This window comes from Pelodiscus sinensis, chromosome 15 (genome assembly GCF_049634645.1).
Source record: "Pelodiscus sinensis isolate JC-2024 chromosome 15, ASM4963464v1, whole genome shotgun sequence".
Taxonomy (NCBI): domain Eukaryota; kingdom Metazoa; phylum Chordata; order Testudines; family Trionychidae; genus Pelodiscus; species Pelodiscus sinensis.
This window is the reverse complement of record NC_134725.1, coordinates 39,262,125-39,284,175: the sequence shown is the minus strand read 5'-3', so window position 1 is coordinate 39,284,175 and position 22,051 is coordinate 39,262,125. Positions and strand designations below refer to the sequence as shown.

The 22,051-nt window shown below is 56.2% G+C and overlaps 1 protein-coding gene across 2 annotated transcripts; it reads left to right on the top strand.

Annotated features, from left to right (window-relative positions):
* The first annotated feature begins 75 nt into the window (after positions 1-75).
* On the top strand, positions 76-20,738 carry TFIP11 (tuftelin interacting protein 11). Of its 2 annotated transcripts, XM_075898885.1 has the most exons (13): positions 76-230; positions 7,916-8,118; positions 8,829-8,982; positions 9,650-9,806; positions 10,564-10,691; positions 12,158-12,310; positions 14,263-14,772; positions 14,889-14,995; positions 15,256-15,424; positions 15,652-15,895; positions 18,149-18,291; positions 18,675-18,840; positions 20,276-20,738. In XM_075898885.1, the coding sequence occupies exons 2-13, from the start codon at positions 7,922-7,924 to the stop codon at positions 20,629-20,631; spliced, it is 2,484 nt and encodes an 827-aa protein (XP_075755000.1). In that variant the 5' UTR covers positions 76-230; positions 7,916-7,921; the 3' UTR covers positions 20,632-20,738. The 2 variants fall into 2 exon arrangements, with proteins under 2 accessions (XP_075755000.1, XP_006137534.1); XM_006137472.4 differs by lacking the exon at positions 76-230 and having other exon boundaries at positions 7,454-8,118.
* The last annotated feature ends 1,313 nt before the right edge of the window (positions 20,739-22,051 follow it).

Here is a 22,051-nt window from a genome sequence, read left to right as displayed (position 1 = left end):
AGAGGGAACGGGGCGGGCGGGGCCGCAGCGCCTCAGGCCGGAGACTGGAGGGGGCGGGGCTGCTCTGTCTCCGAGGGGGAGGTGGGGTCGCTGGCCCCACGGGGCGAGGTTTGCGCCGGCGCAGTCGCTGCGCGGCCCGGAACTCAAGGACGCGGGTTTGTGCTTCCGGGTCCGCAGCGCTGATCGCCGGCGAGCGTCGGGAGCGCGGCCTGGCCCAGAGACCGCGCGGGGTGAGCGGCCCGTTCCGCCGCTTCCGGAACCCCCCCCGTGTCACCGCCTCGCGCCCCCCCCCCGTGTCAGCGCCTCGCGCCGGCCAAACCCCCCCCCCCCCGTGTCACCGCCTCGCGCCGGCCCAACCCCCCCCCCCCGTGTCAGCGCTTCGCGCCGGCCGAACCCCCCCCCGTGTCAGCGCCTCGCGCCCCCCCCGTGTCACCGCCTCGCGCCGGCCCAACCCCCTCCCCGTGTCAGCGCCTCGCGCCGGCCGAACCCCCCCCCCGTGTCAGCGCCTCGCGCCCCCCCCCGTGTCACCGCCTCGCGCCGGCCCAACCCCCTCCCCGTGTCAGCGCCTCGCGCCGGCCGAACCCCCCCCCCGTGTCAGCGCCTCGCGCCGGCCGAACCCCCCCCCCGTGTCACCGCCTCGCGCCCCCCCCCGTGTCACCGCCTCGCGCCGGCCCAACCCCCCCCCCGTGTCAGCGCCTCACGCCGGCCGAACCCCCCCCCGTGTCACTGCCTCGCGCCGGCCGAACCCCCCCCCCCGTGTCAGCGCCTCGCGCCGGCCGAACCCCCCCCCCGTGTAAGCGCCTCGCGCCGGCCAAACCCCCCCCCCCCCGTGTCAGCGCCTCGCGCCGGCCGAACCCCCCCCCCCCCGTGTCAGCGCCTCGCGCCGGCCAAACCCCCCCCCCCCCGTGTCAGCGCCTCCCGCCGGCCGAACCCCCCCCCCCCCGTGTCAGCGCCTCGCGCCGGCCGAACCCCCCCCCCGTGTCAGCGCCTCGCGCCGGCCGAACCCCCCCCCCCGTGTCAGCGCCTCGCGCCGGCCGAACCCCCCCCCCCCCCGTGTCAGCGCCTCGCGCTGGCCGAACCCCCCCCCCCCCGTGTCAGCGCCTCGCGCCGGCCGAACTCCCCCCCCCGTGTCAGCGCCTCGCGCCGGCCGAACCCCCCCCCCCGTGTCAGCGCCTCGCGCCCCCCCCCGTGTCACCGCCTCGCGCCGGCCCAACCCCCCCCCCCCGTGTCAGCGCCTCGCGCCGGCCGAACCCCCCCCCCGTGTCAGCGCCTCGCGCCGGCCGAACCCCCCCCCCCGTGTCAGCGCCTCGCGCCGGCCGAACCCCCCCCCGTGTAAGCGCCTCGCGCCGGCCGAACCCCCCCCCCCCGTGTCAGCGCCTCGCGCCGGCCGAACACCCCCCCCCCGTGTCAGCGCCTCGCGCCGGCCGAACCCCCCCCCGTGTAAGCGCCTCGCGCCGGCCAAACCCCCCCCCCGTGTCAGCGCCTCGCGCCGGCCGAACCCCCCCCCCGTGTCAGCGCCTCGCGCCGGCCGAACTCCCCCCCCCCGTGTCAGCGCCTCGCGCCGGCCGAACCCCCCCCCCCGTGTCAGCGCCTCGCGCCCCCCCCGTGTCACCCCGCCCTCGCGCCGGCCCAACCCCCCCCCCCCGTGTCAGCGCCTCGCGCCGGCCGAACCCCCCCCCGTGTCAGCGCCTCGCGCCGGCCGAACCCCCCCCCGTGTAAGCGCCTCGCGCCGGCCGAACCCCCCCCCCCCGTGTCAGCGCCTCGCGCCGGCCGAACCCCCCCCCCCCGTGTCAGCGCCTCGCGCCGGCCGAACCCCCCCCCGTGTAAGCGCCTCGCGCCGGCCAAACCCCCCCCCCGTGTCAGCGCCTCGCGCCGGCCGAACCCCCCCCCCCGTGTCAGCGCCTCGCGCCGGCCGAACCCCCCCCCCCCGTGTCAGCGCCTCGCGCCGGCCGAACCCCCCCCCCCCCGTGTCAGCGCCTCGCGCCGGCCGAACTCCCCCCCCCCCGTGTCAGCGCCTCGCGCCGGCCGAACCCCCCCCCCCGTGTCAGCGCCTCGCGCCGGCCGAACCCCCCCCCCCGTGTCACCGCCTCGCGCCGGCCGAACCCCCCCCCCCGTGTCACCGCCTCGCGCCGGCCGAACCCCCCCCCCCGTGTCAGCGCCTCGCGCCGGCCGAACCCCCCCCCGTGTCAGCGCCTCGCGCCGGCCCAACCCCCCCCCCCGTGTCAGCGCCTCGCGCCGGCCGAACCCCCCCCCCGTGTCACCGCCTCGCGCCGGCCGAACCCCCCCCCCCGTGTCAGCGCCTCGCGCCGGCCGAACCCCCCCCCCGTGTAAGCGCCTCGCGCCGGCCAAACCCCCCCCCCCCGTGTCAGCGCCTCGCGCCGGCCGAAACCCCCCCCCCCCCGTGTCAGCGCCTCGCGCCGGCCAAACCCCCCCCCCCGTGTCAGCGCCTCGCGCCGGCCGAACCCCCCCCCCCCCCGTGTCAGCGCCTCGCGCCGGCCGAACCCCCCCCCCCGTGTCAGCGCCTCGCGCCGGCCGAACCCCCCCCCCGTGTCAGCGCCTCGCGCCGGCCGAACCCCCCCCCCCCCGTGTCAGCGCCTCGCGCTGGCCGAACCCCCCCCCCCCCGTGTCAGCGCCTCGCGCCGGCCGAACTCCCCCCCCCCGTGTCAGCGCCTCGCGCCGGCCGAACCCCCCCCCCCGTGTCAGCGCCTCGCGCCCCCCCCCGTGTCACCGCCTCGCGCCGGCCCAACCCCCCCCCCCCGTGTCAGCGCCTCGCGCCGGCCGAACCCCCCCCCCCGTGTCAGCGCCTCGCGCCGGCCGAACCCCCCCCCGTGTAAGCGCCTCGCGCCGGCCGAACCCCCCCCCCCGTGTCAGCGCCTCGCGCCGGCCGAACCCCCCCCCCCGTGTCAGCGCCTCGCGCCGGCCGAACCCCCCCCCGTGTAAGCGCCTCGCGCCGGCCAAACCCCCCCCCCCGTGTCAGCGCCTCGCGCCGGCCGAACCCCCCCCCCGTGTCAGCGCCTCGCGCCGGCCGAACTCCCCCCCCCGTGTCAGCGCCTCGCGCCGGCCGAACCCCCCCCCCCGTGTCAGCGCCTCGCGCCCCCCCCGTGTCACCGCCTCGCGCCGGCCCAACCCCCCCCCCGTGTCAGCGCCTCGCGCCGGCCGAACCCCCCCCCGTGTCAGCGCCTCGCGCCGGCCGAACCCCCCCCGTGTAAGCGCCTCGCGCCGGCCGAACCCCCCCCCCCCCGTGTCAGCGCCTCGCGCCGGCCGAACCCCCCCCCCCCGTGTCAGCGCCTCGCGCCGGCCGAACCCCCCCCCCCCGTGTCAGCGCCTCGCGCCGGCCGAACCCCCCCCCGTGTAAGCGCCTCGCGCCGGCCAAACCCCCCCCCCGTGTCAGCGCCTCGCGCCGGCCGAACCCCCCCCCCGTGTCAGCGCCTCGCGCCGGCCGAACCCCCCCCCCCCCGTGTCAGCGCCTCGCGCCGGCCGAACCCCCCCCCCCGTGTCAGCGCCTCGCGCCGGCCGAACTCCCCCCCCCCGTGTCAGCGCCTCGCGCCGGCCGAACCCCCCCCCCCCGTGTCAGCGCCTCGCGCCGGCCGAACCCCCCCCCCCGTGTCACCGCCTCGCGCCGGCCGAACCCCCCCCCCCGTGTCACCGCCTCGCGCCGGCCGAACCCCCCCCCCCGTGTCAGCGCCTCGCGCCGGCCGAACCCCCCCCCCGTGTCAGCGCCTCGCGCCGGCCCAACCCCCCCCCGTGTCAGCGCCTCGCGCCGGCCGAACCCCCCCCCCGTGTCACCGCCTCGCGCCGGCCGAACCCCCCCCCCCCGTGTCACCGCCTCGCGCCGGCCGAACCCCCCCCCCGTGTCAGCGCCTCGCGCCGGCCGAACCCCCCCCCCGTGTCAGCGCCTCGCGCCGGCCCAACCCCCCCCCCGTGTCAGCGCCTCGCGCCGGCCCAACCCCCCCCCCGTGTCACTGCCTCGCGCCGGCCGAACCCCCCCCCCGTATCACCGCCTCGCGCCGGCCCAACCCCCCCCCCGTATCACCGCCTCGCGCCGGCCGAGCCCCCCCCGTGTCACCGCCTCGCGCCGGCCGAACCCCCCCCCCGTGTCACCGCCTCGCGCCGGCCGAACCCCCCCCCGTGTCACCGCCTCGCGCCGGCCGAACCCCCCCCGTGTCACCGCCTCGCGCCGGCCGAACCCCCCCCCCGTGTCACCGCCTCGCGCCGGCCGAACCCCCCCCCCCCGTGTCACCGCCTCGCGCCGGCCGAACCCCCCCCCCGTGTCACCGCCTCGCGCCGGCCCAACCCCCCCGTGTCAGCGCCTCGCGCCGGCCCAACCCCCCCCCCGTGTCACCGCCTCGCGCCGGCCCAACCCCCCCCCGTGACACCGCCTCGCGCCGGCCCAACCCCCCCCCGTGTCACCGCCTCGCGCCGGCCCAACCCCCCCCGTGTCACCGCCTCGCGCCGGCCCAACCCCCCCCCCGTGTCACCGCCTCGCGCCGGCCCAACCCCCCCCCCGTGTCACCGCCTCGCGCCGGCCCAACCCCCCCCCCGTGTCAGCGCCTCGCGCCGGCCGAACCCCCCCCCGTGTCAGCGCCTCGCGCCGGCCGAACCCCCCCCCGTGTCAGCGCCTCGCGCCGGCCGAACCCCCCCCCCGTGTCAGCGCCTCGCGCCGGCCGAACCCCCCCCCGTGTCAGCGCCTCGCGCCGGCCCAACCCCCCCCCCGTGTCAGCGCCTCGCGCCGGCCCAACCCCCCCCCCCGTGTCACCGCCTCGCGCCGGCCAAACCCCCCCCCCCGTGTCACCGCCTCGCGCCGGCCAAACCCCCCCCGTGTCACCGCCTCGCGCCGGCCGAACCCCCCCCCCCGTGTCACCGCCTCGCGCCGGCCGAACCCCCCCCCCGTATCACTGCCTCGCGCCGGCCGAACCCCCCCCCGTGTCACCGCCTCGCGCCGGCCGAACCTCCCCCGTGTCACCGCCTCGCGCCGGCCGAACCCCCCCCCCCGTGTCACCGCCTCGCGCCGGCCGAACCCCCCCCGTGTCACCGCCTCGCGCCGGCCGAACCCCCCCCCGTGTCACCGCCTCGCGCCGGCCGAACCCCCCCCACCGTATCACCGCCTCGCGCCGGCCGAACCCCCCCCCCGTGTCACCGCCTCGCGCCGGCCGAACCCCCCCCCCGTGTCACCGCCTCGCGCCGGCCGAACCCCCCCCCGTGTCACCGCCTCGCGCCGGCCCAACCCCCCCGTGTCAGCGCCTCGCGCCGGCCCAACCCCCCCCCCGTGTCACCGCCTCGCGCCGGCCCAACCCCCCCCCGTGACACCGCCTCGCGCCGTCCTAACCCCCCCCCGTGTCACCGCCTCGCGCCGGCCCAACCCCCCCCCGTGTCACCCGCCTCGCGCCGGCCCAACCCCCCCCCCCCCGTGTCACCGCCTCGCGCCGGCCCAACCCCCCCCCCCGTGTCACCGCCTCGCGCCGGCCCAACCCCCCCCCCCGTGTCAGCGCCTCGCGCCGGCCGAACCCCCCCCCGTGTCAGCGCCTCGCGCCGGCCGAACCCCCCCCCCGTGTCAGCGCCTCGCGCCGGCCGAACCCCCCCCCCGTGTCAGCGCCTCGCGCCGGCCGAACCCCCCCCCGTGTCAGCGCCTCGCGCCGGCCGAACCCCCCCCCCCCGTGTCAGCGCCTCGCGCCGGCCGAACCCCCCCCCGTGTCAGCGCCTCGCGCCGGCCGAACCCCCCCCCCCCGTGTCAGCGCCTCGCGCCGGCCGAACCCCCCCCCCGTGTGAGCGCCTCGCGCCGGCCGAACTCCCCCCCCCCGTGTCAGCGCCTCGCGCCGGCCGAACCCCCCCCCCGTGTCACCGCCTCGCGCCGGCCGAACCCCCCCCCCGTGTCACCGCCTCGCGCCGGCCGAACCCCCCCCCCGTGTCAGCGCCTCGCGCCGGCCGAAACCCCCCCCCCGTGTCAGCGCCTCGCGCCGGCCGAACCCCCCCCCCCGTGTCAGCGCCTCGCGCCGGCCGAACCCCCCCCCCCCGTGTCAGCGCCTCGCGCCGGCCCAACCCCCCCCCCGTGTCACCGCCTCGCGCCGGCCAAACCCCCCCCCGTGTCACTGCCTCGCGCCGGCCAAACCCCCCCCGTGTCACCGCCTCGCGCCGGCCGAACCCCCCCCCGTGTCACTGCCTCGCGCCGGCCGAACCCCCCCCCCGTATCACTGCCTCGCGCCGGCCGAACCCCCCCCCGTGTCACCGCCTCGCGCCGGCCGAACCCCCCCCCCCGTGTCACCGCCTCGCGCCGGCCGAACCCCCCCCCCCGTGTCACCGCCTCGCGCCGGCCGAACCCCCCCCCCCGGTGTCACCCGCCTCGCGCCGGCCGAACCCCCCCCCCCCGTGTCACCGCCTCGCGCCGGCCGAACCCCCCCCCCGTGTCACCGCCTCGCGCCGGCCGAACCCCCCCCCCGTGTCACCGCCTCGCGCCGGCCGAACCCCCCCCCCGTGTCAGTGCCTCGCGCCGGCCGAACCCCCCCCCCGTGTCACCGCCTCGCGCCGGCCGAACCCCCCCCCGTGTCACCGCCTCGCGCCGGCCCAACCCCCCCGTGTCAGCGCCTCGCGCCGGCCCAACCCCCCCCCCGTGTCAGCGCCTCGCGCCGTCCTAACCCCCCCCCCGTGTCACCGCCTCGCGCCGGCCCAACCCCCCCCCGTGTCACCGCCTCGCGCCGGCCCAACCCCCCCCCGTGTCACCGCCTCGCGCCGGCCCAACCCCCCCCCCCGTGTCAGCGCCTCGCGCCGGCCAAACCCCCCCCCCCGTGTCAGCGCCTCGCGCCGGCCAAACCCCCCCCGTGTCAGCGCCTCGCGCCGGCCAAACCCCCCCCGTGTCAGCGCCTCGCGCCGGCCAAACCCCCCCCCCCCGTGTCAGCGCCTCGCGCCGGCCAAACCCCCCCCCCCCCGTGTCAGCGCCTCGCGCCGGCCAAACCCCCACCCCCCGTGTCACCGCCTCACGCCGGCCAAACCCCCCCCCCGTGTCACCGCCTCGCGCCGGCCTAACCTCCCCCCCCGTGTCACCGCCTCGCGCCGGCCGAACCCCCCCCCGTGTCACCGCCTCGCGCCGGCCCAACCCCCCCCCGTGTCACCGCCTCGCGCCGGCCGAACCCCCCCCCCGTGTCACCGCCTCGCGCCGGCCGAACCCCCCCCCCCCGTGTCACCGCCTCGCGCCGGCCGAACCCCCCCCCCCCCCGTGTCACCGCCTCGCGCCGGCCGAACCCCCCCCCCCCCGTGTCAGCGCCTCGCGCCGGCCCAACCCCCCCCCCCGTGTCACCGCCTCGCGCCGGCCCAACATCCCCCCCCCCCGTGTCAGCACCTCGCGGCGGCCGAACCCCGCCCCCCCGTGTCAGCGCCTCGCGCCCCCCCCGTGTCAGCGCCTCACGCCGGCCGAACCCCCCCTCGTGTCAGCCCCTCGCGCCGGCCGAACCCCCCCCCCCTTTCTCCATGTCACTGCCTTGTACCGTATGATTTCTCCACCCCAGTGTCACCTCCTTGCTTTGTCCAAGCTTCCTCCCTCCAGGTCACCAGCTAAGTACTCTTCACCCTGTTTTGGGCTTGCACTCACTGATTCATCCCCCCCACCATTCTTCCTGTCACTGCCTTATGCCAGCTGAGACCTCTCCCTCTCTCTCTCCCTCCCCCCATTTTGCTGCCTTGCCCTGGTGTGTCATGGCTGCCTGTGCTTTGTCTCACTTGCTCCTGTGTGCTACTGGCTGTGCCATGTCATCCCCTTCACACCTTGGTCCTTGTGTCACCCACCACCTCACTAGCCATGCCTCCTGCTCTCCTTACCTTCACACCCATCCCATGTCACCCTCTTGCACTGTCTATGCCCCCTACTTTTGTTGCCAGCCCTCTCTGGATCCACCCCCTGACCAGCTGCTTGCTCCAACTCTCCCAGGCCATCATGTCAATGTCCCATCTCTATGGCAAAGATGACGACGACGACGTGGAGATGGAGAACTTTGAAATCACAGACTGGGACCTGCAGAATGAGTTCAACCCCAACCGCCAGCGCCACTGGCAGACAAAGGAGGAGGCCACCTATGGCGTGTGGGCTGAGCATGACTCGGATGATGAGAGGCCCAGCTTTGGAGGCAAACGGTACAGGCAGTTACCAGTGTCTTGCAAACTCTGGCAGTACTGTGAACAGCAAGAATCTTCTGTTAGTGGTTAGCATAGCCGATAAGCTAAAATAATAGTCCAAAGGAGATATCAGTTCCTTTATGTAGCACTATTGGATTTTTCACTTTCTGGAGGTTTTCTTTTCTCTGTCCATTTGCAAAGAACTACTGGGGAGATGCCTTTATACATTCTATAGAATATTTGATTATGTAAGTTTTTCTGACACTAACTCAGTCACTTGATGTATAGTGCTAGCTTCAAAAGGCTTAGTCTCTTGGAAACACTTTGTGCTACTGTGGCCAATTTGAGATTGTAATGGCTTTGAAAGGTATCTGTGGGAGCAGTGAGGGGTTACTATTTAGTTCAGCATGTTATCAAATAGATTGAATTTTTCATGTATAGTTTGGTTCCGAGATTCATTTCCTTATTGCCAAGTTCATGAAGAAGATCAACATTGTGCTAAGTTACAACTCATTAGAGAGTCTTGCATGCACATGCAAAACCAACACTTTCTATGACTGAAATACAAAAGTTTGAATTTAACAGCTTTTAAATGTTATTTCTTAACATTGCGTTTATTTTGGGACCAGTAATGATTGCATTAAGGTGTCTGAGTGTATGCATTTCAAGTTCAAATTCAATGGAACAGTGGAACAATAGCATGACTCTGAAATCCCTTTTTTGTGTAGCTCTCGTGACTATTCCGCCCCCGTTAACTTCATCAGTGCGGGGCTAAGGAAAGCTGCAGCTGAGGAAGTGATAGAAGAAGATTCAGATGAAGATGAGAAGCCCATTAAGCAAGAAGAACTCCCTAAAGAGTTTGTACCAAAGAAGTTAAAAACAGTGAGTTACTCATGAAAGTTTGAAACTTATAACAATTATTTATGGAGTGCCAACCACAGTATGGTCTAGATACTGCTTTAGTAACACATCAGCTGAGAAGGGAGGACAGTGGCTGAGTAAGATCACAGAACTGTTTGTGACACTGGTTTGCCGTGGGGGGAAAGAATATCCCTTGGCTTTTCTTTATGTGTTTTCATGGATTGTGTTAGGTTCTCGGGAGCTCATCTTTTCCCCAGGCCTCTTAAGCCTCTTCTCTTCATTGATAATCATTTTGAGTTGAATGAAGTTGAAGTAAATTAATGACCCAGTTTTGCTTCCACCCATCAATGATAAATATTTTTGTAATTATTTCTTTTTACAGTACTGAATGTGGCTGGCATGAGCAAATTGCCAATTAAATGGATTAAGAATCAAAACCCATTTTTCAACTGTTGAAAAGCAAAATATCAGGAACCAACTTGTATCTGCTCATGATAGTGTGTTATAGATCAGACCATAATAGGAGCAGGGCTACAAATCCCCAACTCTAGCAGTGGCTTGGGGGTGCTCTGACAGAGCAGCGCAGACTGCAGGCTGGTGGGGCTCCTCAGAGGAGATCCCCTCTTGAGGCAGCCAGGAGCTTGGTGATTATATCACTTACCTGTTGTTTTTTCTTTTCTCTGAACAGGGTGGCAATTTCAAACCCAGCCAGAAAGGATTTGTAGGTGGGACCAAATCTTTCATGGACTTTGGCAGCTGGGAGAGACACACCAAAGGAATAGGGCAGAAGCTTCTTCAGAAAATGGGTTATGTTCCTGGTAGAGGGCTTGGAAAGAATGCTCAAGGTACTGTGTGTTTTCCCCAAGAGTGTGGGTCCAAGATGGGGATTCTTTAAGGAAACTGCAACCTTGAGACACTGAATAACTTGGTTTTGTTTTCCCACCTCTTCTTCAGCCAATTCAGATCTTCAAGATTAAATCCAATTATATTAGTTTTAAATAATTACAGCAGTAATTAGAATGAAATTGTGAAGTCTACTACCCATGTCAGTCTCTGATTATTTAGTATGAGGAGACAGAAGGAGGAAGATTAAATTAACTCACTGTCAGGGTGGTTAAATACTGGATTAAATTTCTTACGGAGGTTGTGGAATCTCCATCACCAAAGGTATTTAAGAGTAGGATAAATAGGCATCTGTCAGGGACAATTTAGATGGTGTTTGGTCCTGTCATGAGGGCAGGGGACTGGATTTTATAACCTCTTGAGATCCATTCCAATTTTAGCATTCTATGATTAAAAGACAGTCAACTTGTAACCAAAGGAAATGCTATTTTGTGCAGTGTATTGCTGAGCTATAGAATTCATTGGAGTCGGAGGTCAGAGGAACATGCTATAACAGGATTTTTAAAAGTACCTGAATATATTAGGGCCACATATAAAAATGTGTAACTGTACAAAATCCTATCACTGCTGAAGACAGAATGCCAGACTGGATGATCTGTGCTACTCAGAAATCTCTCTTTTTCCTCCAGAAACCTATCCACAGCTTTTCTTAGTCAAATGTTTAGAGTCCCCTTCACTAACTATTCTAAAATTCCCTAGGTATCATCAATCCCATTGAGGCCAAGCAAAGGAAAGGCAAAGGAGCCCTGGGAGCATATGGCTCTGAACGAACCACTCAGTCCTTGCAGGATTTCCCTGTTGTTGACTCTGAGGAAGAAGCGGAAGAGGTATGACTCTTGGTGTGTCTTTTTCAGGGGTAAAGGCGCACTGTGTTGCAGACGCCCTTCACTGTTTGGTATGAAATCAGATTGTAGTACTAGGGTATTCTCTGTTCAGCTCAGCAACATGCAGGAAGCTATAGTTACATATTCCATTCCTCTTATTTTTTCTGCCCTTACCCTAGAAAGAAAGACTTAAGCTAATGGCTTTTCCTTTGCTGCTGGAATCTCACTTGCCTTATGCTCCAGGACTGTAAAACCTGTTTGTTAGCTGGGAACATCTAAAGGTGTTTTTCCTCCCTCTATCCTGGGAATAAGATCCAGAAATGTACTGTCTAGCACCATCTGTAATACGTTTGATTGGCCACAGAATTTCAATCAGTAATCTGCTATTCAGGGATAATCTTTGCCCATTGCTTTTCTAGACTGCATTCTTTAAGGACCTGAGCTGAGATACTCTCATGAATAGAATCCTATGACAGACTTGCACAGCTGGTTAGCGACCTGCATTGCCACTCTCACATTTCTTTCTCACTAACACACTTTAGGGGCACCCGCCCATTCCAAATTGTAGGGCTCAGGTGTAACCTCAGAATAGGCAGCTATCCTTGCCTGTTCCTAGGGCTCAGGTGTAACCATACACTCCGTGGGTTTGCAGGGCTTTTTTTACCAGCGAAAGAGTCTTATACAGTAAAATCCTACTAAACCTCTATTTATTAAATCACCAAAATCAGAATGCACATGCTAAGCATACAATGGTGACCACTTCCAATGAGGCAAATGAACTTTTCTTGATGGTCAGTCAGGATCAGATCCATCTGAAGCACTCCAATTTCTGCACAGTGTCATTGGCAGAGTGTTCAGGTCTGATAGCTCTGGTCTTGCAGCTGTGTCCTGGAGTTGGTTCCCAAAAAACTTCCTTTGAGATCCCAGTTTAATAAAGTGAAATTTGAGTCCTGCTTAGCTCTACCATAATAAATCGTTACTCAAAAATTGTACTGATCCTAACCTGGGTAACCAATCATCTAACCAATTACATCCCACCACCTTAATTGATTTACACCTAACAAAATAAATTATTCAGCAGACAAATAATTCTAGGACTAGTCAGAGATCATGCAGATAAACCAATAGAGAAGTAGGGACCATAAAAATTGATAAGTAGTTTCGTGTTAGACAGAATGCTGTCAGACTAAGTTTTCTTTAACCATCTTAAGATCTGTTTCTTTATCTGATGATATTGGGTGCCATTAGTTCAGGGTCTCCTTTAATAGCCTGATCTTACACTATTTTAATGTAATTTAGATGGAACATGAGGAGAGGATGTAACTTCCTGACTCTCAGCTAGTGGCTGCTGCTCTTTCAGTCTGGCTATAGAGGAAGGCTATAGGCTTTAGGCCTAACTATGGCTACAGACAAAAGGCCTTATCCTTACACTTACAGATTCTCTGATCTGTCTTTGGCTTTTTATTTAGGAATTTCAGAAAGAGCTCAGTCAGTGGAGGAAAGATCCCAATGGAGGCAAGAAAAAACCTAAATATGCCTACAAAACAGTAGAAGAATTGAAGGCCAAAGGCAGGATTGGCAAGCAGCTCTCAGCTCCTCAAAAGGAGCTGTCCCAAGTCAAGGTAAGACCAATATCCAATGCAAGGTATGTTAAAAGTCTGAGAGATTAGCATCTGCCTAGACATTTAACTTCTGTGCCTGGAAAGATAATGGAGCAAGTATTTTAAGGAATTCATCTGCAAACTCCTGGAAGATAATAAGCTGATAGGGAACAGCCAGTATGGATTTGCAAAGAACAAATCATGTCAAACCAATCTGATAGCTTTCTTTGATAGGATAACGAGTCTTGTGGATAAGGGAGAAACAGTGGATGTGATATGCCTAGACTTTAGTAAGGCATTTGATATGGTCTTGCATGATATTCTTATCAATAAACTAGGCAAATACAACTTAGATGGGGCTACTATAAGGTGCATGCTTATAGGCTGGGTAGCCGTTCTCAGAGAGTAGTTATTAACAGTTCAAAACCTGCTGGAAGGGCATAACAAGTGATGTTCTGCAGGAGTCTGTTTTGGGAACAGTTCTTTTCAATGTCTTCATCAACGATTTAGGAATTGGCATAGAGAGTACGCTTATTAAGTTTGCAGATGATACCACGCTGAAGGGGTTGCAACTGCTTTGGAGGATAGGGTCATAATTCAAAATGATCTGGAGAAATGGTCTGGACAAACTGGAGAAATGGTCTGGGGTAAATAGGATAAAGTTTAATAAAGACAAATGCAAAGTTCTCCACTTAGGAAGGAACAATCAGTCTCTCACATACAGAATGGGAAGCGATTATCTGGGAAGAAATACTGCAGAAAGGGATCTAGGGGTCATAGTGGACTACAGGCTAAATATGAGTCAATAGTGTGACACTGTTGCAAAAAAATCAAACATGATCCTGGGATACATTCACAGGAAGTGATTCTTCTGCTGTACTCTGTGCTGATCAGGCCTCAATTGGAGTGTTGTGTCCAGTTTTGGGCACTGCATTTCTAGAAAGATGTGGAGAAACTGGAGAAGGTCCAGAGAAGAGCAACAAGAATGATTAAAGGTCTAGAGAACATGACCTGTGAAGGAAGACTGAAAGAATTAGGCTTGTTTAGTTTGGAAAGGAGAAGACTGAGAGGGGACATGATAGCACTGTTTACGTATCTAAAAGGGTGTCACAAGGAGGAGGGAGAAAAATTGTTCTCCTTGGCCTCCAAGGATAGGACAAGAATCAGTGGGCTTAAACTGCAGCAAAGGAGGTTGAGGATGGACACTAGGAAAAACTTCCTAACTGTCAGGATGGTTAGACACTGGAATAAGTTGCCTGGGGAAGTTGTGGAATCTCCTTCTCTGGAGATATTTAAGAACATGTTTGGTCAGATATGATCTAGATGGTGCTTGGTGCTGCCGTGAGGGCAGGGGACTGGACTCGATGACCTCTTGAGCTCCCTTACAGTTCTAGTGTTCTGTGATTCTATATCATCCTCTTTATCATTCTTACAAGACAGAACACAGACACTTAACCAGCTTAAGTTTTTGTTGCTCCTTTTGACGTAAGAGCTGTACTTAAGAATCAGTTTCCAAAATAAGAAGTGAGACATAGCCTATGGTCATTGACAGGCTAATGAGAACCACATCAAGCCTTTCCTCCAGGCGCAGCATGCAGTTCCTTGTGTTATAAGGTGACTTGGTTTCATAGTCTTGGGAAATGGTAGAGGGGGAAAACAGTCCTTTCTCCTCAGGCACAGGAAGATAGAAGAGACTTTTTCTGTTTTTATTTCTGGCTCTAGCTCCTAACTTCCTGTAACTCCAAATCCTTAGCTAGGCTATAACTACATAGAGTGCAGGTGCTTCTGAGAGAAACCAAAACTGCTGCATCTCCAGTTTCAGCCTTCTCACTCAAATACCTAGGTTTATTAATAACTGGGAGGTTGCTGAATTACCGAGAGAGCTTCCATTCTCAGTCCTGGGTAATGCATTGCCTTTTAATACTGATATGAACTATGGCTCTTAAGACATATTTGTTTTTGTTTGTTGGAAGGTTATAGACATGACTGGCCGGGAACAAAAGGTTTATTATAGTTATAGTCAAATCAGTCATAAGCACAATATCCCGGATGACAGTCCTCAGCAGCCACTGGGCAAAGACTCTAAGCCCCAGGCATTTGCCTTGCCAGAACTAGAGCACAACTTGCAACTTCTCATCGACATCACAGAGCAGGAGATCATCCAGAATGACCGGCAGTTGCAGTACGAGAGAGATATGGTTGTCAACCTAACCCATGAGATCCAGAAGATGTCTGAAGTCCTCTCGCATGAGGAAATAGCCATTAGCAACCTCAGCAAGGTCCTGGAAATGGTGGAGGAATGTGAGAGGCGAATGCAGCCCAGCTGTGACAATCCACTTACCTTGGATGAATGTGCAAAGATTTTTGAGACCCTCCAAGATAAGTATTATGAGGAATACAGGATGTCTGATAGAGTGGACCTCGCAGTAGCTATTGTCTTTCCTCTCATGAAAGATTACTTCAAGAACTGGGATCCCCTCAAGGTGAGGCTGAGTTTGGTGTCAATATTTTATTAGTTAGGACTAACAAGATTTTTGTAGTTTGCTTTGATTACAAAGCTAATTAAACACTGCCCTATCCTTTTTTTTTTTTTTTTCAGGACTGTACATATGGCACAGAAATTATAGCCAGATGGAAAAGGCTTTTAGAAAATGATCAGTTGTTATCGCACAGTGGTCAGGACCTAGCAACAGATGCTTTTCATAGGTAACCAATAAACCATTCATACTTGTTTGCAACTCTCTCAAATGATGTTTTCTTGGGTCTGGAGGAGAGTGGGGTAGAAATGCGCTTTCCAGATGATGCTTTTTTAATGAGCTGAAATGTCTGTGAAAATCTAGCTTCAAACGTAAACAAAGTAGCTGTTTTTAATTCCTTGAAGTTCTCAATAAAAGACAAACCAGTTGTTTAGCATTCACTTCCATGAGTCCTTTGCTGTAGCTTAATCTTTATTTTGATTTTTCCAGGCTCATGTGGGAAATGTGGATGCCATATGTAAGAAACATAATAATGCAGTGGCAGCCAAGAAATTGTGGCCCAATGGTAGATTTCTTGGACAGCTGGGTGCATGTTATCCCTATTTGGATATTGGATAATATTTTGGATCAGCTGGTTTTTCCCAAACTACAGAAGGAGGTAAGATGAGAGTGAGTTTACACTGAAGCCACACTCTGAACCAATGTTCAAACCACAGTTAGTTGCAAATATCTAATAATCTTTGTGTTTTGGAGCCACAGGGCAGTGTTTGTAACAGTGGGATGCTTTCGCTATTATCCTGTATGCATTTGACAGTGAGAGGCTCAGGGGCTTAGGAGTCACTGGATAGATTTATTTCTATGCAGTAACTTTTTGTTTGTTTCAAGGTTGAAAACTGGAACCCTCTGACGGATACTGTCCCAATCCACTCTTGGATTCACCCTTGGCTTCCACTGATGCAGGCCCGATTAGAGCCATTATATTCACCAATCCGAAACAAGTTGGCAAATGCACTGCAGAAATGGCATCCCAGTGACTCCTCGGCCAAACTGATCCTTCAGCCCTGGAAAGAAGTTTTTACGCCAGGATCTTGGGAGGCTTTCATGGTCAAAAACATTGTTCCAAAACTAGGTGAGGCAAGCTAAAGAACAGTGTCACACAGAAACTCCTACATCTACATTGCAGGCTTCTTGTGCAAGAACTGTTTTGCACAAGAGTGCATCCACACTGCTATGGATGCTCTTGCGCAAGAGATGTGCTTTTGCACAAGAGCGTCCATGGCTAAGGTTGCCAGGTGTCCGGTATTCACCTGGACAGTCTGGTATTTTCGCCTCCTGTCCATTAAAAAAATTCAGACTGGACACCTAAAATGGCTGGTATTTTCTGATTTTCATTTCCCCAGCCAGGAGGTGAAAATGCCGGGCACCTGGCAGCCCTACAAACATTCAGCACCCAGCCTGCCCCCCTGGCCCTGAACACCCCCAGCACCCCTGGTCCCAGACCTAATGCTTACTTGGTTCTGCAAGGCTGCTGGCGCAAAAAGACCAAGGGGAAGCAATGCCTCTCCTGGGTCTTAGTGCTCAACCGTTCCCCTGTTCCTATCCCTGCACTCACTCTTAAAGAAGGGGACATGCTATTTTAATGCTGGTGTGTGGGGGTTTTTTTTTTTTTTTGGCTTAAGTCTTGGGAGTCCCTTGGTTTTTGCTCAACTTTGGTCTCCCCCCTCTTTATTCTTCAACATAATTTTTTTCCGTTTTTTTTTTTGGCGGGGGGAGGCGGGTGTTCAGTATTCTTGTTTCAACCATCTGGCAACCCTATCCACGCGCTCTTGTGCAAGAAAGCTCTGATGGCTATTTTATCCATAGGGATTTCTTGCGCAAGAAACCCTTGTTGCCCGTCCACACTGCCCACTTGTGCAAGAGCTCTTGCACAAGAGGGCTTATTCCTCGTGGACAGAGGAATAACTGTTGTGTAAGAAGCCCTCTGTTCTGATGCTTTACTGTAAATTTACTTGCGAAAGAACACATGCAGTGTAGACGCGCCGCAAGTTTTGTGCAAGAATGGCTGTTCTTGCACAGAAAGCCTACAGTGTAGATGTAGCCCATGGGTTCTCAACCTTAACTGCACTGTGACAACAAAAATTGCTATCTAACCCCAGGAGTGGGGACTGAAACCTGAGCCCTGTTGTGGTGAGGGTAACCCAAAGCCTAATTCCCTCCACTGCAGGCAGGGGTGCCTAAGTCCAAGGGCTTCAGTCCCAGGCTGGTGGGCTGTAACCTCAGCCCTGTGCACTAGCATATCTAAGTTAGCCCTGGTAACCCCACTGCGACAAATCTCCTACAAAAACTTGGGTCCTGCACTTCCTGTCAAATTTGCTTGTCTCAAAGGTTCACAGCGGCCCACAATTTTAGGTACCACACCAAGGGCTTTAATGTGCTGTTTGTTGAGCTCTTTTCACCATTGGCCAGCATATGGTGAACTTGAGAATAAATTCCAGTCCTTTTTCCCTGAGTGAAAATGAGGAGGTAGGTGTTGGGGAGGAATCTGGGAATCTAATCTCAAGTTCCAGCTCAGAGCCCTGTGATAGTAGCTGCTCATATGAATCCCTGACACCTGCTAGAATACAGCTCCAAGATCCCTGGGTGACTTCACCACACCACACCTTCCTTCCTTCCTTCTCTCTCTCTGGTTTGTCCAGTTGTGTTCTCCTCCTTCCCAACTGCATGCCTTCTACAGCTGTTGGGCAGCTTCTTTTATAGCCAGTCTGAACTGGTTTTCTTAAGTACCCTTTAGGTGTCCTAATTGGCCAAGGCTGGCCTGACTCTGCAGGCCTGGTCAATTTGCCCCAGGTGTTCACTGCCCCATTGACTGCTATTCTAAACCAGCCCCTCCCTGTTAGTCTGGGGGCAGGGATCTCCTCATTCTGAGGCTTATAAATCTCCCTTCGACTACTTTTTCATAGCCTTTTGCTCTAACCCTGTCACCACTAAAACAGGCTCATGACCCACTTTTGGGCACTGATCCACAGTTTGAGTACTATTCCTGAGAATTCTGACCTGTTCTGATGCCATCCAAACTGGTTTAAAATCTCTCTAGCCTAAAGTAAAACTCAGTGTGCTTTTAAGATATATGCTTCTAGCAGAGAGAAGCACTCAGTAGAGATTTAGCATACTTGCTTTTTTGGAGTCAAGGGTGGTTTCTGTAACTATTCACTTTATACTAACAATGGAAAGAGTTTGAACCCTGTTGGATAGCTTTTTTGATTGAAGTCCTATTTGACCACTTAAACTACTTTCTGAATAGGTTGTTGAACTCCCTGCAGTTTAAAGCACCCACTCTGCCAGCAGAGCAATTCCTATTTTGACTTCTCTCTTCTCTTTCCAGGGATGTGTCTTAATGAGCTCATCATTAACCCTCACCAGCAGCATATGGATGCATTTTACTGGGTGATCGACTGGGAGGGAATGATCTCTGTGTCTAGCCTAGTTGGACTTCTGGAGAAACACTTCTTCCCAAAATGGCTGCAGGTGTGTAGCTAAAAGACTAACCAGTGATCTGTTTCCTTTAAAGAACAAGCCAATCAATGATAAGGTGGTGGTGAATGGCTGTGAGGGATTTGACTTTGTTGGACAGTAAAATATTTTGTTTGTTAAAATCGGGATTCCAATTCCTCCTCAGTGTATATTCATGGGAGCAAAGGCTTGAATGTTCAACGCATACACTTCTTAGTGATGGCTCCTTGTGCATCAGATGGAGTCTCTGAATGAGACTTCAACAGCTTTAGCAGTCACTGATTTACAGCCCCTTCTTGTTAGTATATGCAAATTTAGAGCAAAACTAACTGATTTTGAGGAGGCTTTGACCCTTGTTTGTGCTACCTTGTTGATGTCTGTATTTCCGTTTTTTGTAGGTGTTGTGCTCCTGGTTAAGTAATAGCCCCAATTATGAAGAGATAACCAAGTGGTACCTTGGTTGGAAGTCTATGTTCTCAGACCAGGTGTTAGCACATCCGTCGATCAAGGACAAATTTAATGAAGCTCTTGATATTATGAACCGGGCTGTTTCTTCCAGTGTTGGTAAGTAACTTATTGTGAAGGCTTCATCTTTTCTATCCTACATACTGCTTTCCAATACAGCAGTACTTTATTCTTGTGTGTTTGTGTCCATTCAGTCATAAGCCTTGTAAACAGAATTTCCTAAATTTCTGCCAACACTCATGCAAAAATGATTTTGCCTGCTGTCAGAAATGTGTAACACTAGACTTCTGTTCAGAAATTTGCAATTGACTGAAATTCTTTAGACGGTTACTGTTTCCATACTTAACAGGTAGAGATGTTAAGCTGTTAGATGTTTCTTATCTGTGTTTGTAGGTCAGTGATTAACATAAGAACATCCATGCTTAGTCAAACAAACAATATTGCCTAGTCAGGTATCTTGTCTTCTGACAGGCCAATGCTAAGTGCTTCAGAGGGAATGAACTGATCCATCCACTGTTGCCCATTGCCAGCTTCTGACAAACAGGCTAAGGATGCCATTCTTGAGGAGACATTGTTCAGATACCTGGATTTTATAGCTATAATTTGTGAGCTTTCCTTTGTGGTGAAAGTTGGTGCTTCTTTACAACACTGTGGAGGTGTCCAGGAGGAAGCACTGCCAGGAAGTAGTACAGATTCCCAGCAGCTGACAGAGTTGTGGGGAGAAAACTAAACATACAAAAGGTAGCAAAAGGTAGAAGGGAATAAACTCTCTTAAACCCACTTCCCCATTTTGTGTGTCCTGCTCTAGCAGTGAGTGAACTTCTTTCCCTGTTTCTTTTACAGTTTTATTGTATATCTGAAAGGACTGTATGTCTATGGCACAGTACACGAAGTGATGCACTAAGTCTTGAAGGCAGTGTTATATTCCTACATTAAAACAATGAACTAGATACCCAGCTGTAGGCATACTTTATAGCATACTGGGAACACACCTACTCTGAGAAATCATAGTATGATTTTCCCAACAGCCACTAAAGGATATAAAGCTGCTCTCTCTGTGGATGGGATTGCTTATGTTGAGCTCTTTAAGACTGTTGAACTACCTGGCTTCTTACAAGTCACTCTGTCTAACCTGCTAAGAGACAGCTAGTCTGACTGCAGGAGCTCGGGTTTGGATGTAGCATGGCATGTTTGCCCAGATTAGCCTCTACTTCTAGTGGTTCTGCAGTAACTTCCTCCAAGGTCCTTGTCAAACTGTTCTGTATATGCTCATGAGATTCAGTGACAGAGGATTGTTTTAAATCCTGCCCTTTATAGTCATTTAATAGAATTTATCCAGAGAATGTTTCCCCTGAATATCCTGCAATCTCTTTAGCATTGAATACGTAAAACATGTATGATAAAATGTACTGACTGTCCCACAAAAGTAGTGTATGCTGCACCCAGGACATTAAGCTATTAGGTTTATTATTGCATGATGTTCAAAACTGGGTTGGTACTTTGTCTTCACCTGTTTCACATTTTTCCCAAACAGGTGGCTACATGCAACCAGGTGCTCGGGAGAACATTGCCTATCTCACTCACACAGAACGGAGGAAAGACTTCCAGTATGAAGCTATGCAGGAGCGGCGAGAGGCTGAGAACATGGCCCAACGGGGCATAGGCATGGCTGCTAGCTCTGTGCCAATGAATTTTAAGGACCTCATTCAAACAAAAGCAGAAGAACACAATATTGTGTTCATGCCTGTGATTGGGAAGCGGCATGAAGGAAAACAGTTGTATACTTTTGGACGAATTGTCATTTACATTGACAGGGGCGTTGTATTTGTACAAGGAGAAAAGACATGGGTGCCAACCTCTCTTCAGAGTCTCATTGATATGGCTAAATAGGATCCTGTTCCATGCCAGGACCATTGTACATAGTAAGCATTGTCAGGATTCCCATACTACCAGATGTTGTGTGTGACTGTGTTACAATAATAAAGAGGTGATTTCGATTTTGTAGATCTGATGGATTTTCAGCTCCCCTGGAGGATTTTAACAGGGCTGTTCAGACACATTGATAAAGCAGTTGTCACCCTTTAAACTAGATTTTAGCAACCATATCAGCTATGCAAAAAATGTTTCTCATCTAATTCAATTTCTCATGAAATTTTGCCCGATAAAACCCTTGAGAAATGCTTCTGCATATTGCTTGATTGATGAAATTATACTTCCTGAATTCTAATTTACTATGTAGATAAATCAGTATTTTCTCTGTTTTTGTCTTTGCATTGGGAATTACAAGCATGTCTGGACTTTTGTAGGCAAAGACTTATGATAGGTACTGTCAAACACAGGCCTCAACAAATGGATGATGCTTCAGCAAACTTAGAAGACATTTGCCTGGGAGAACGTGCTCGGTATCTCTCTAATAGTGATGAGTTGTATAAGGCCTGACTCTATTTAGAGATACTCCAGACCAGGCTCATCATGCAAGATTGCATGCACTAGCTGCCTTTCAAGAACAGTGAGAGCATCCCAGTAATGTTACAGGATGCCATATTTTTAACTGTGGTTGAGAACCCCTTAATCTATCAAATTCTAGAGAACAAGCACCTCTGTTCTATAGTGAGAAGGAAAATAAACCATCACTAATGTGGCCCTCGTCTGAGACACTCCCCCCATTTCCCTCCCACACCAGAGCCTAGGGGACCTAGCCTAGTGGAGAGATGGGAAGGCTGGAGCACCAGTGCAAGCTCCCCAATGCTGGGGGGAATGGGGTGGAGGCTGAGGCTTAGGGGCTACATCCCTACCCCTGCTGTAGTAGGTCAGATACAATTGAGAGTAATTCTCGGCTACCCCCTGAAGTCACTTATACAAAATAGGCCTCTAAGCTTCAAGCTCACTGAAGGCCAGCATGGTTGTGGGAAGGTTACAGAAAGCAGGCCCAGTCTCTTAGGAATTGGTAAGTCTATCTTGGGGGTGGTTGCAGCCGGTCAAGCCCTGGATCCGACCTGCAGACATAGCAGGGAACCTCGGAGAGACTCCTGCTTACCCTATGTGTCCCTTCCCTGTACTGCTCAGAAACAGCTGCTGCAACCATTTCTTTCAGCTGTGATCCCAGGAGAGGGTGGAATGGTGCTTCATACGCTACTCCCGCCCCCAGCACAATCCCATAGGCAGATTTCTGGCCAATGGGAGCTGCCTATTTGAAAAACAGGAAGCATGGGAAGTACCATCACCCCTTCCCCTCAGGATCTTATTCATCAGTGCACATGGCCCCTAGAGCCTGTGCAGGGGCAGGGCTGGCAGGCTGCCTACCTGAGAA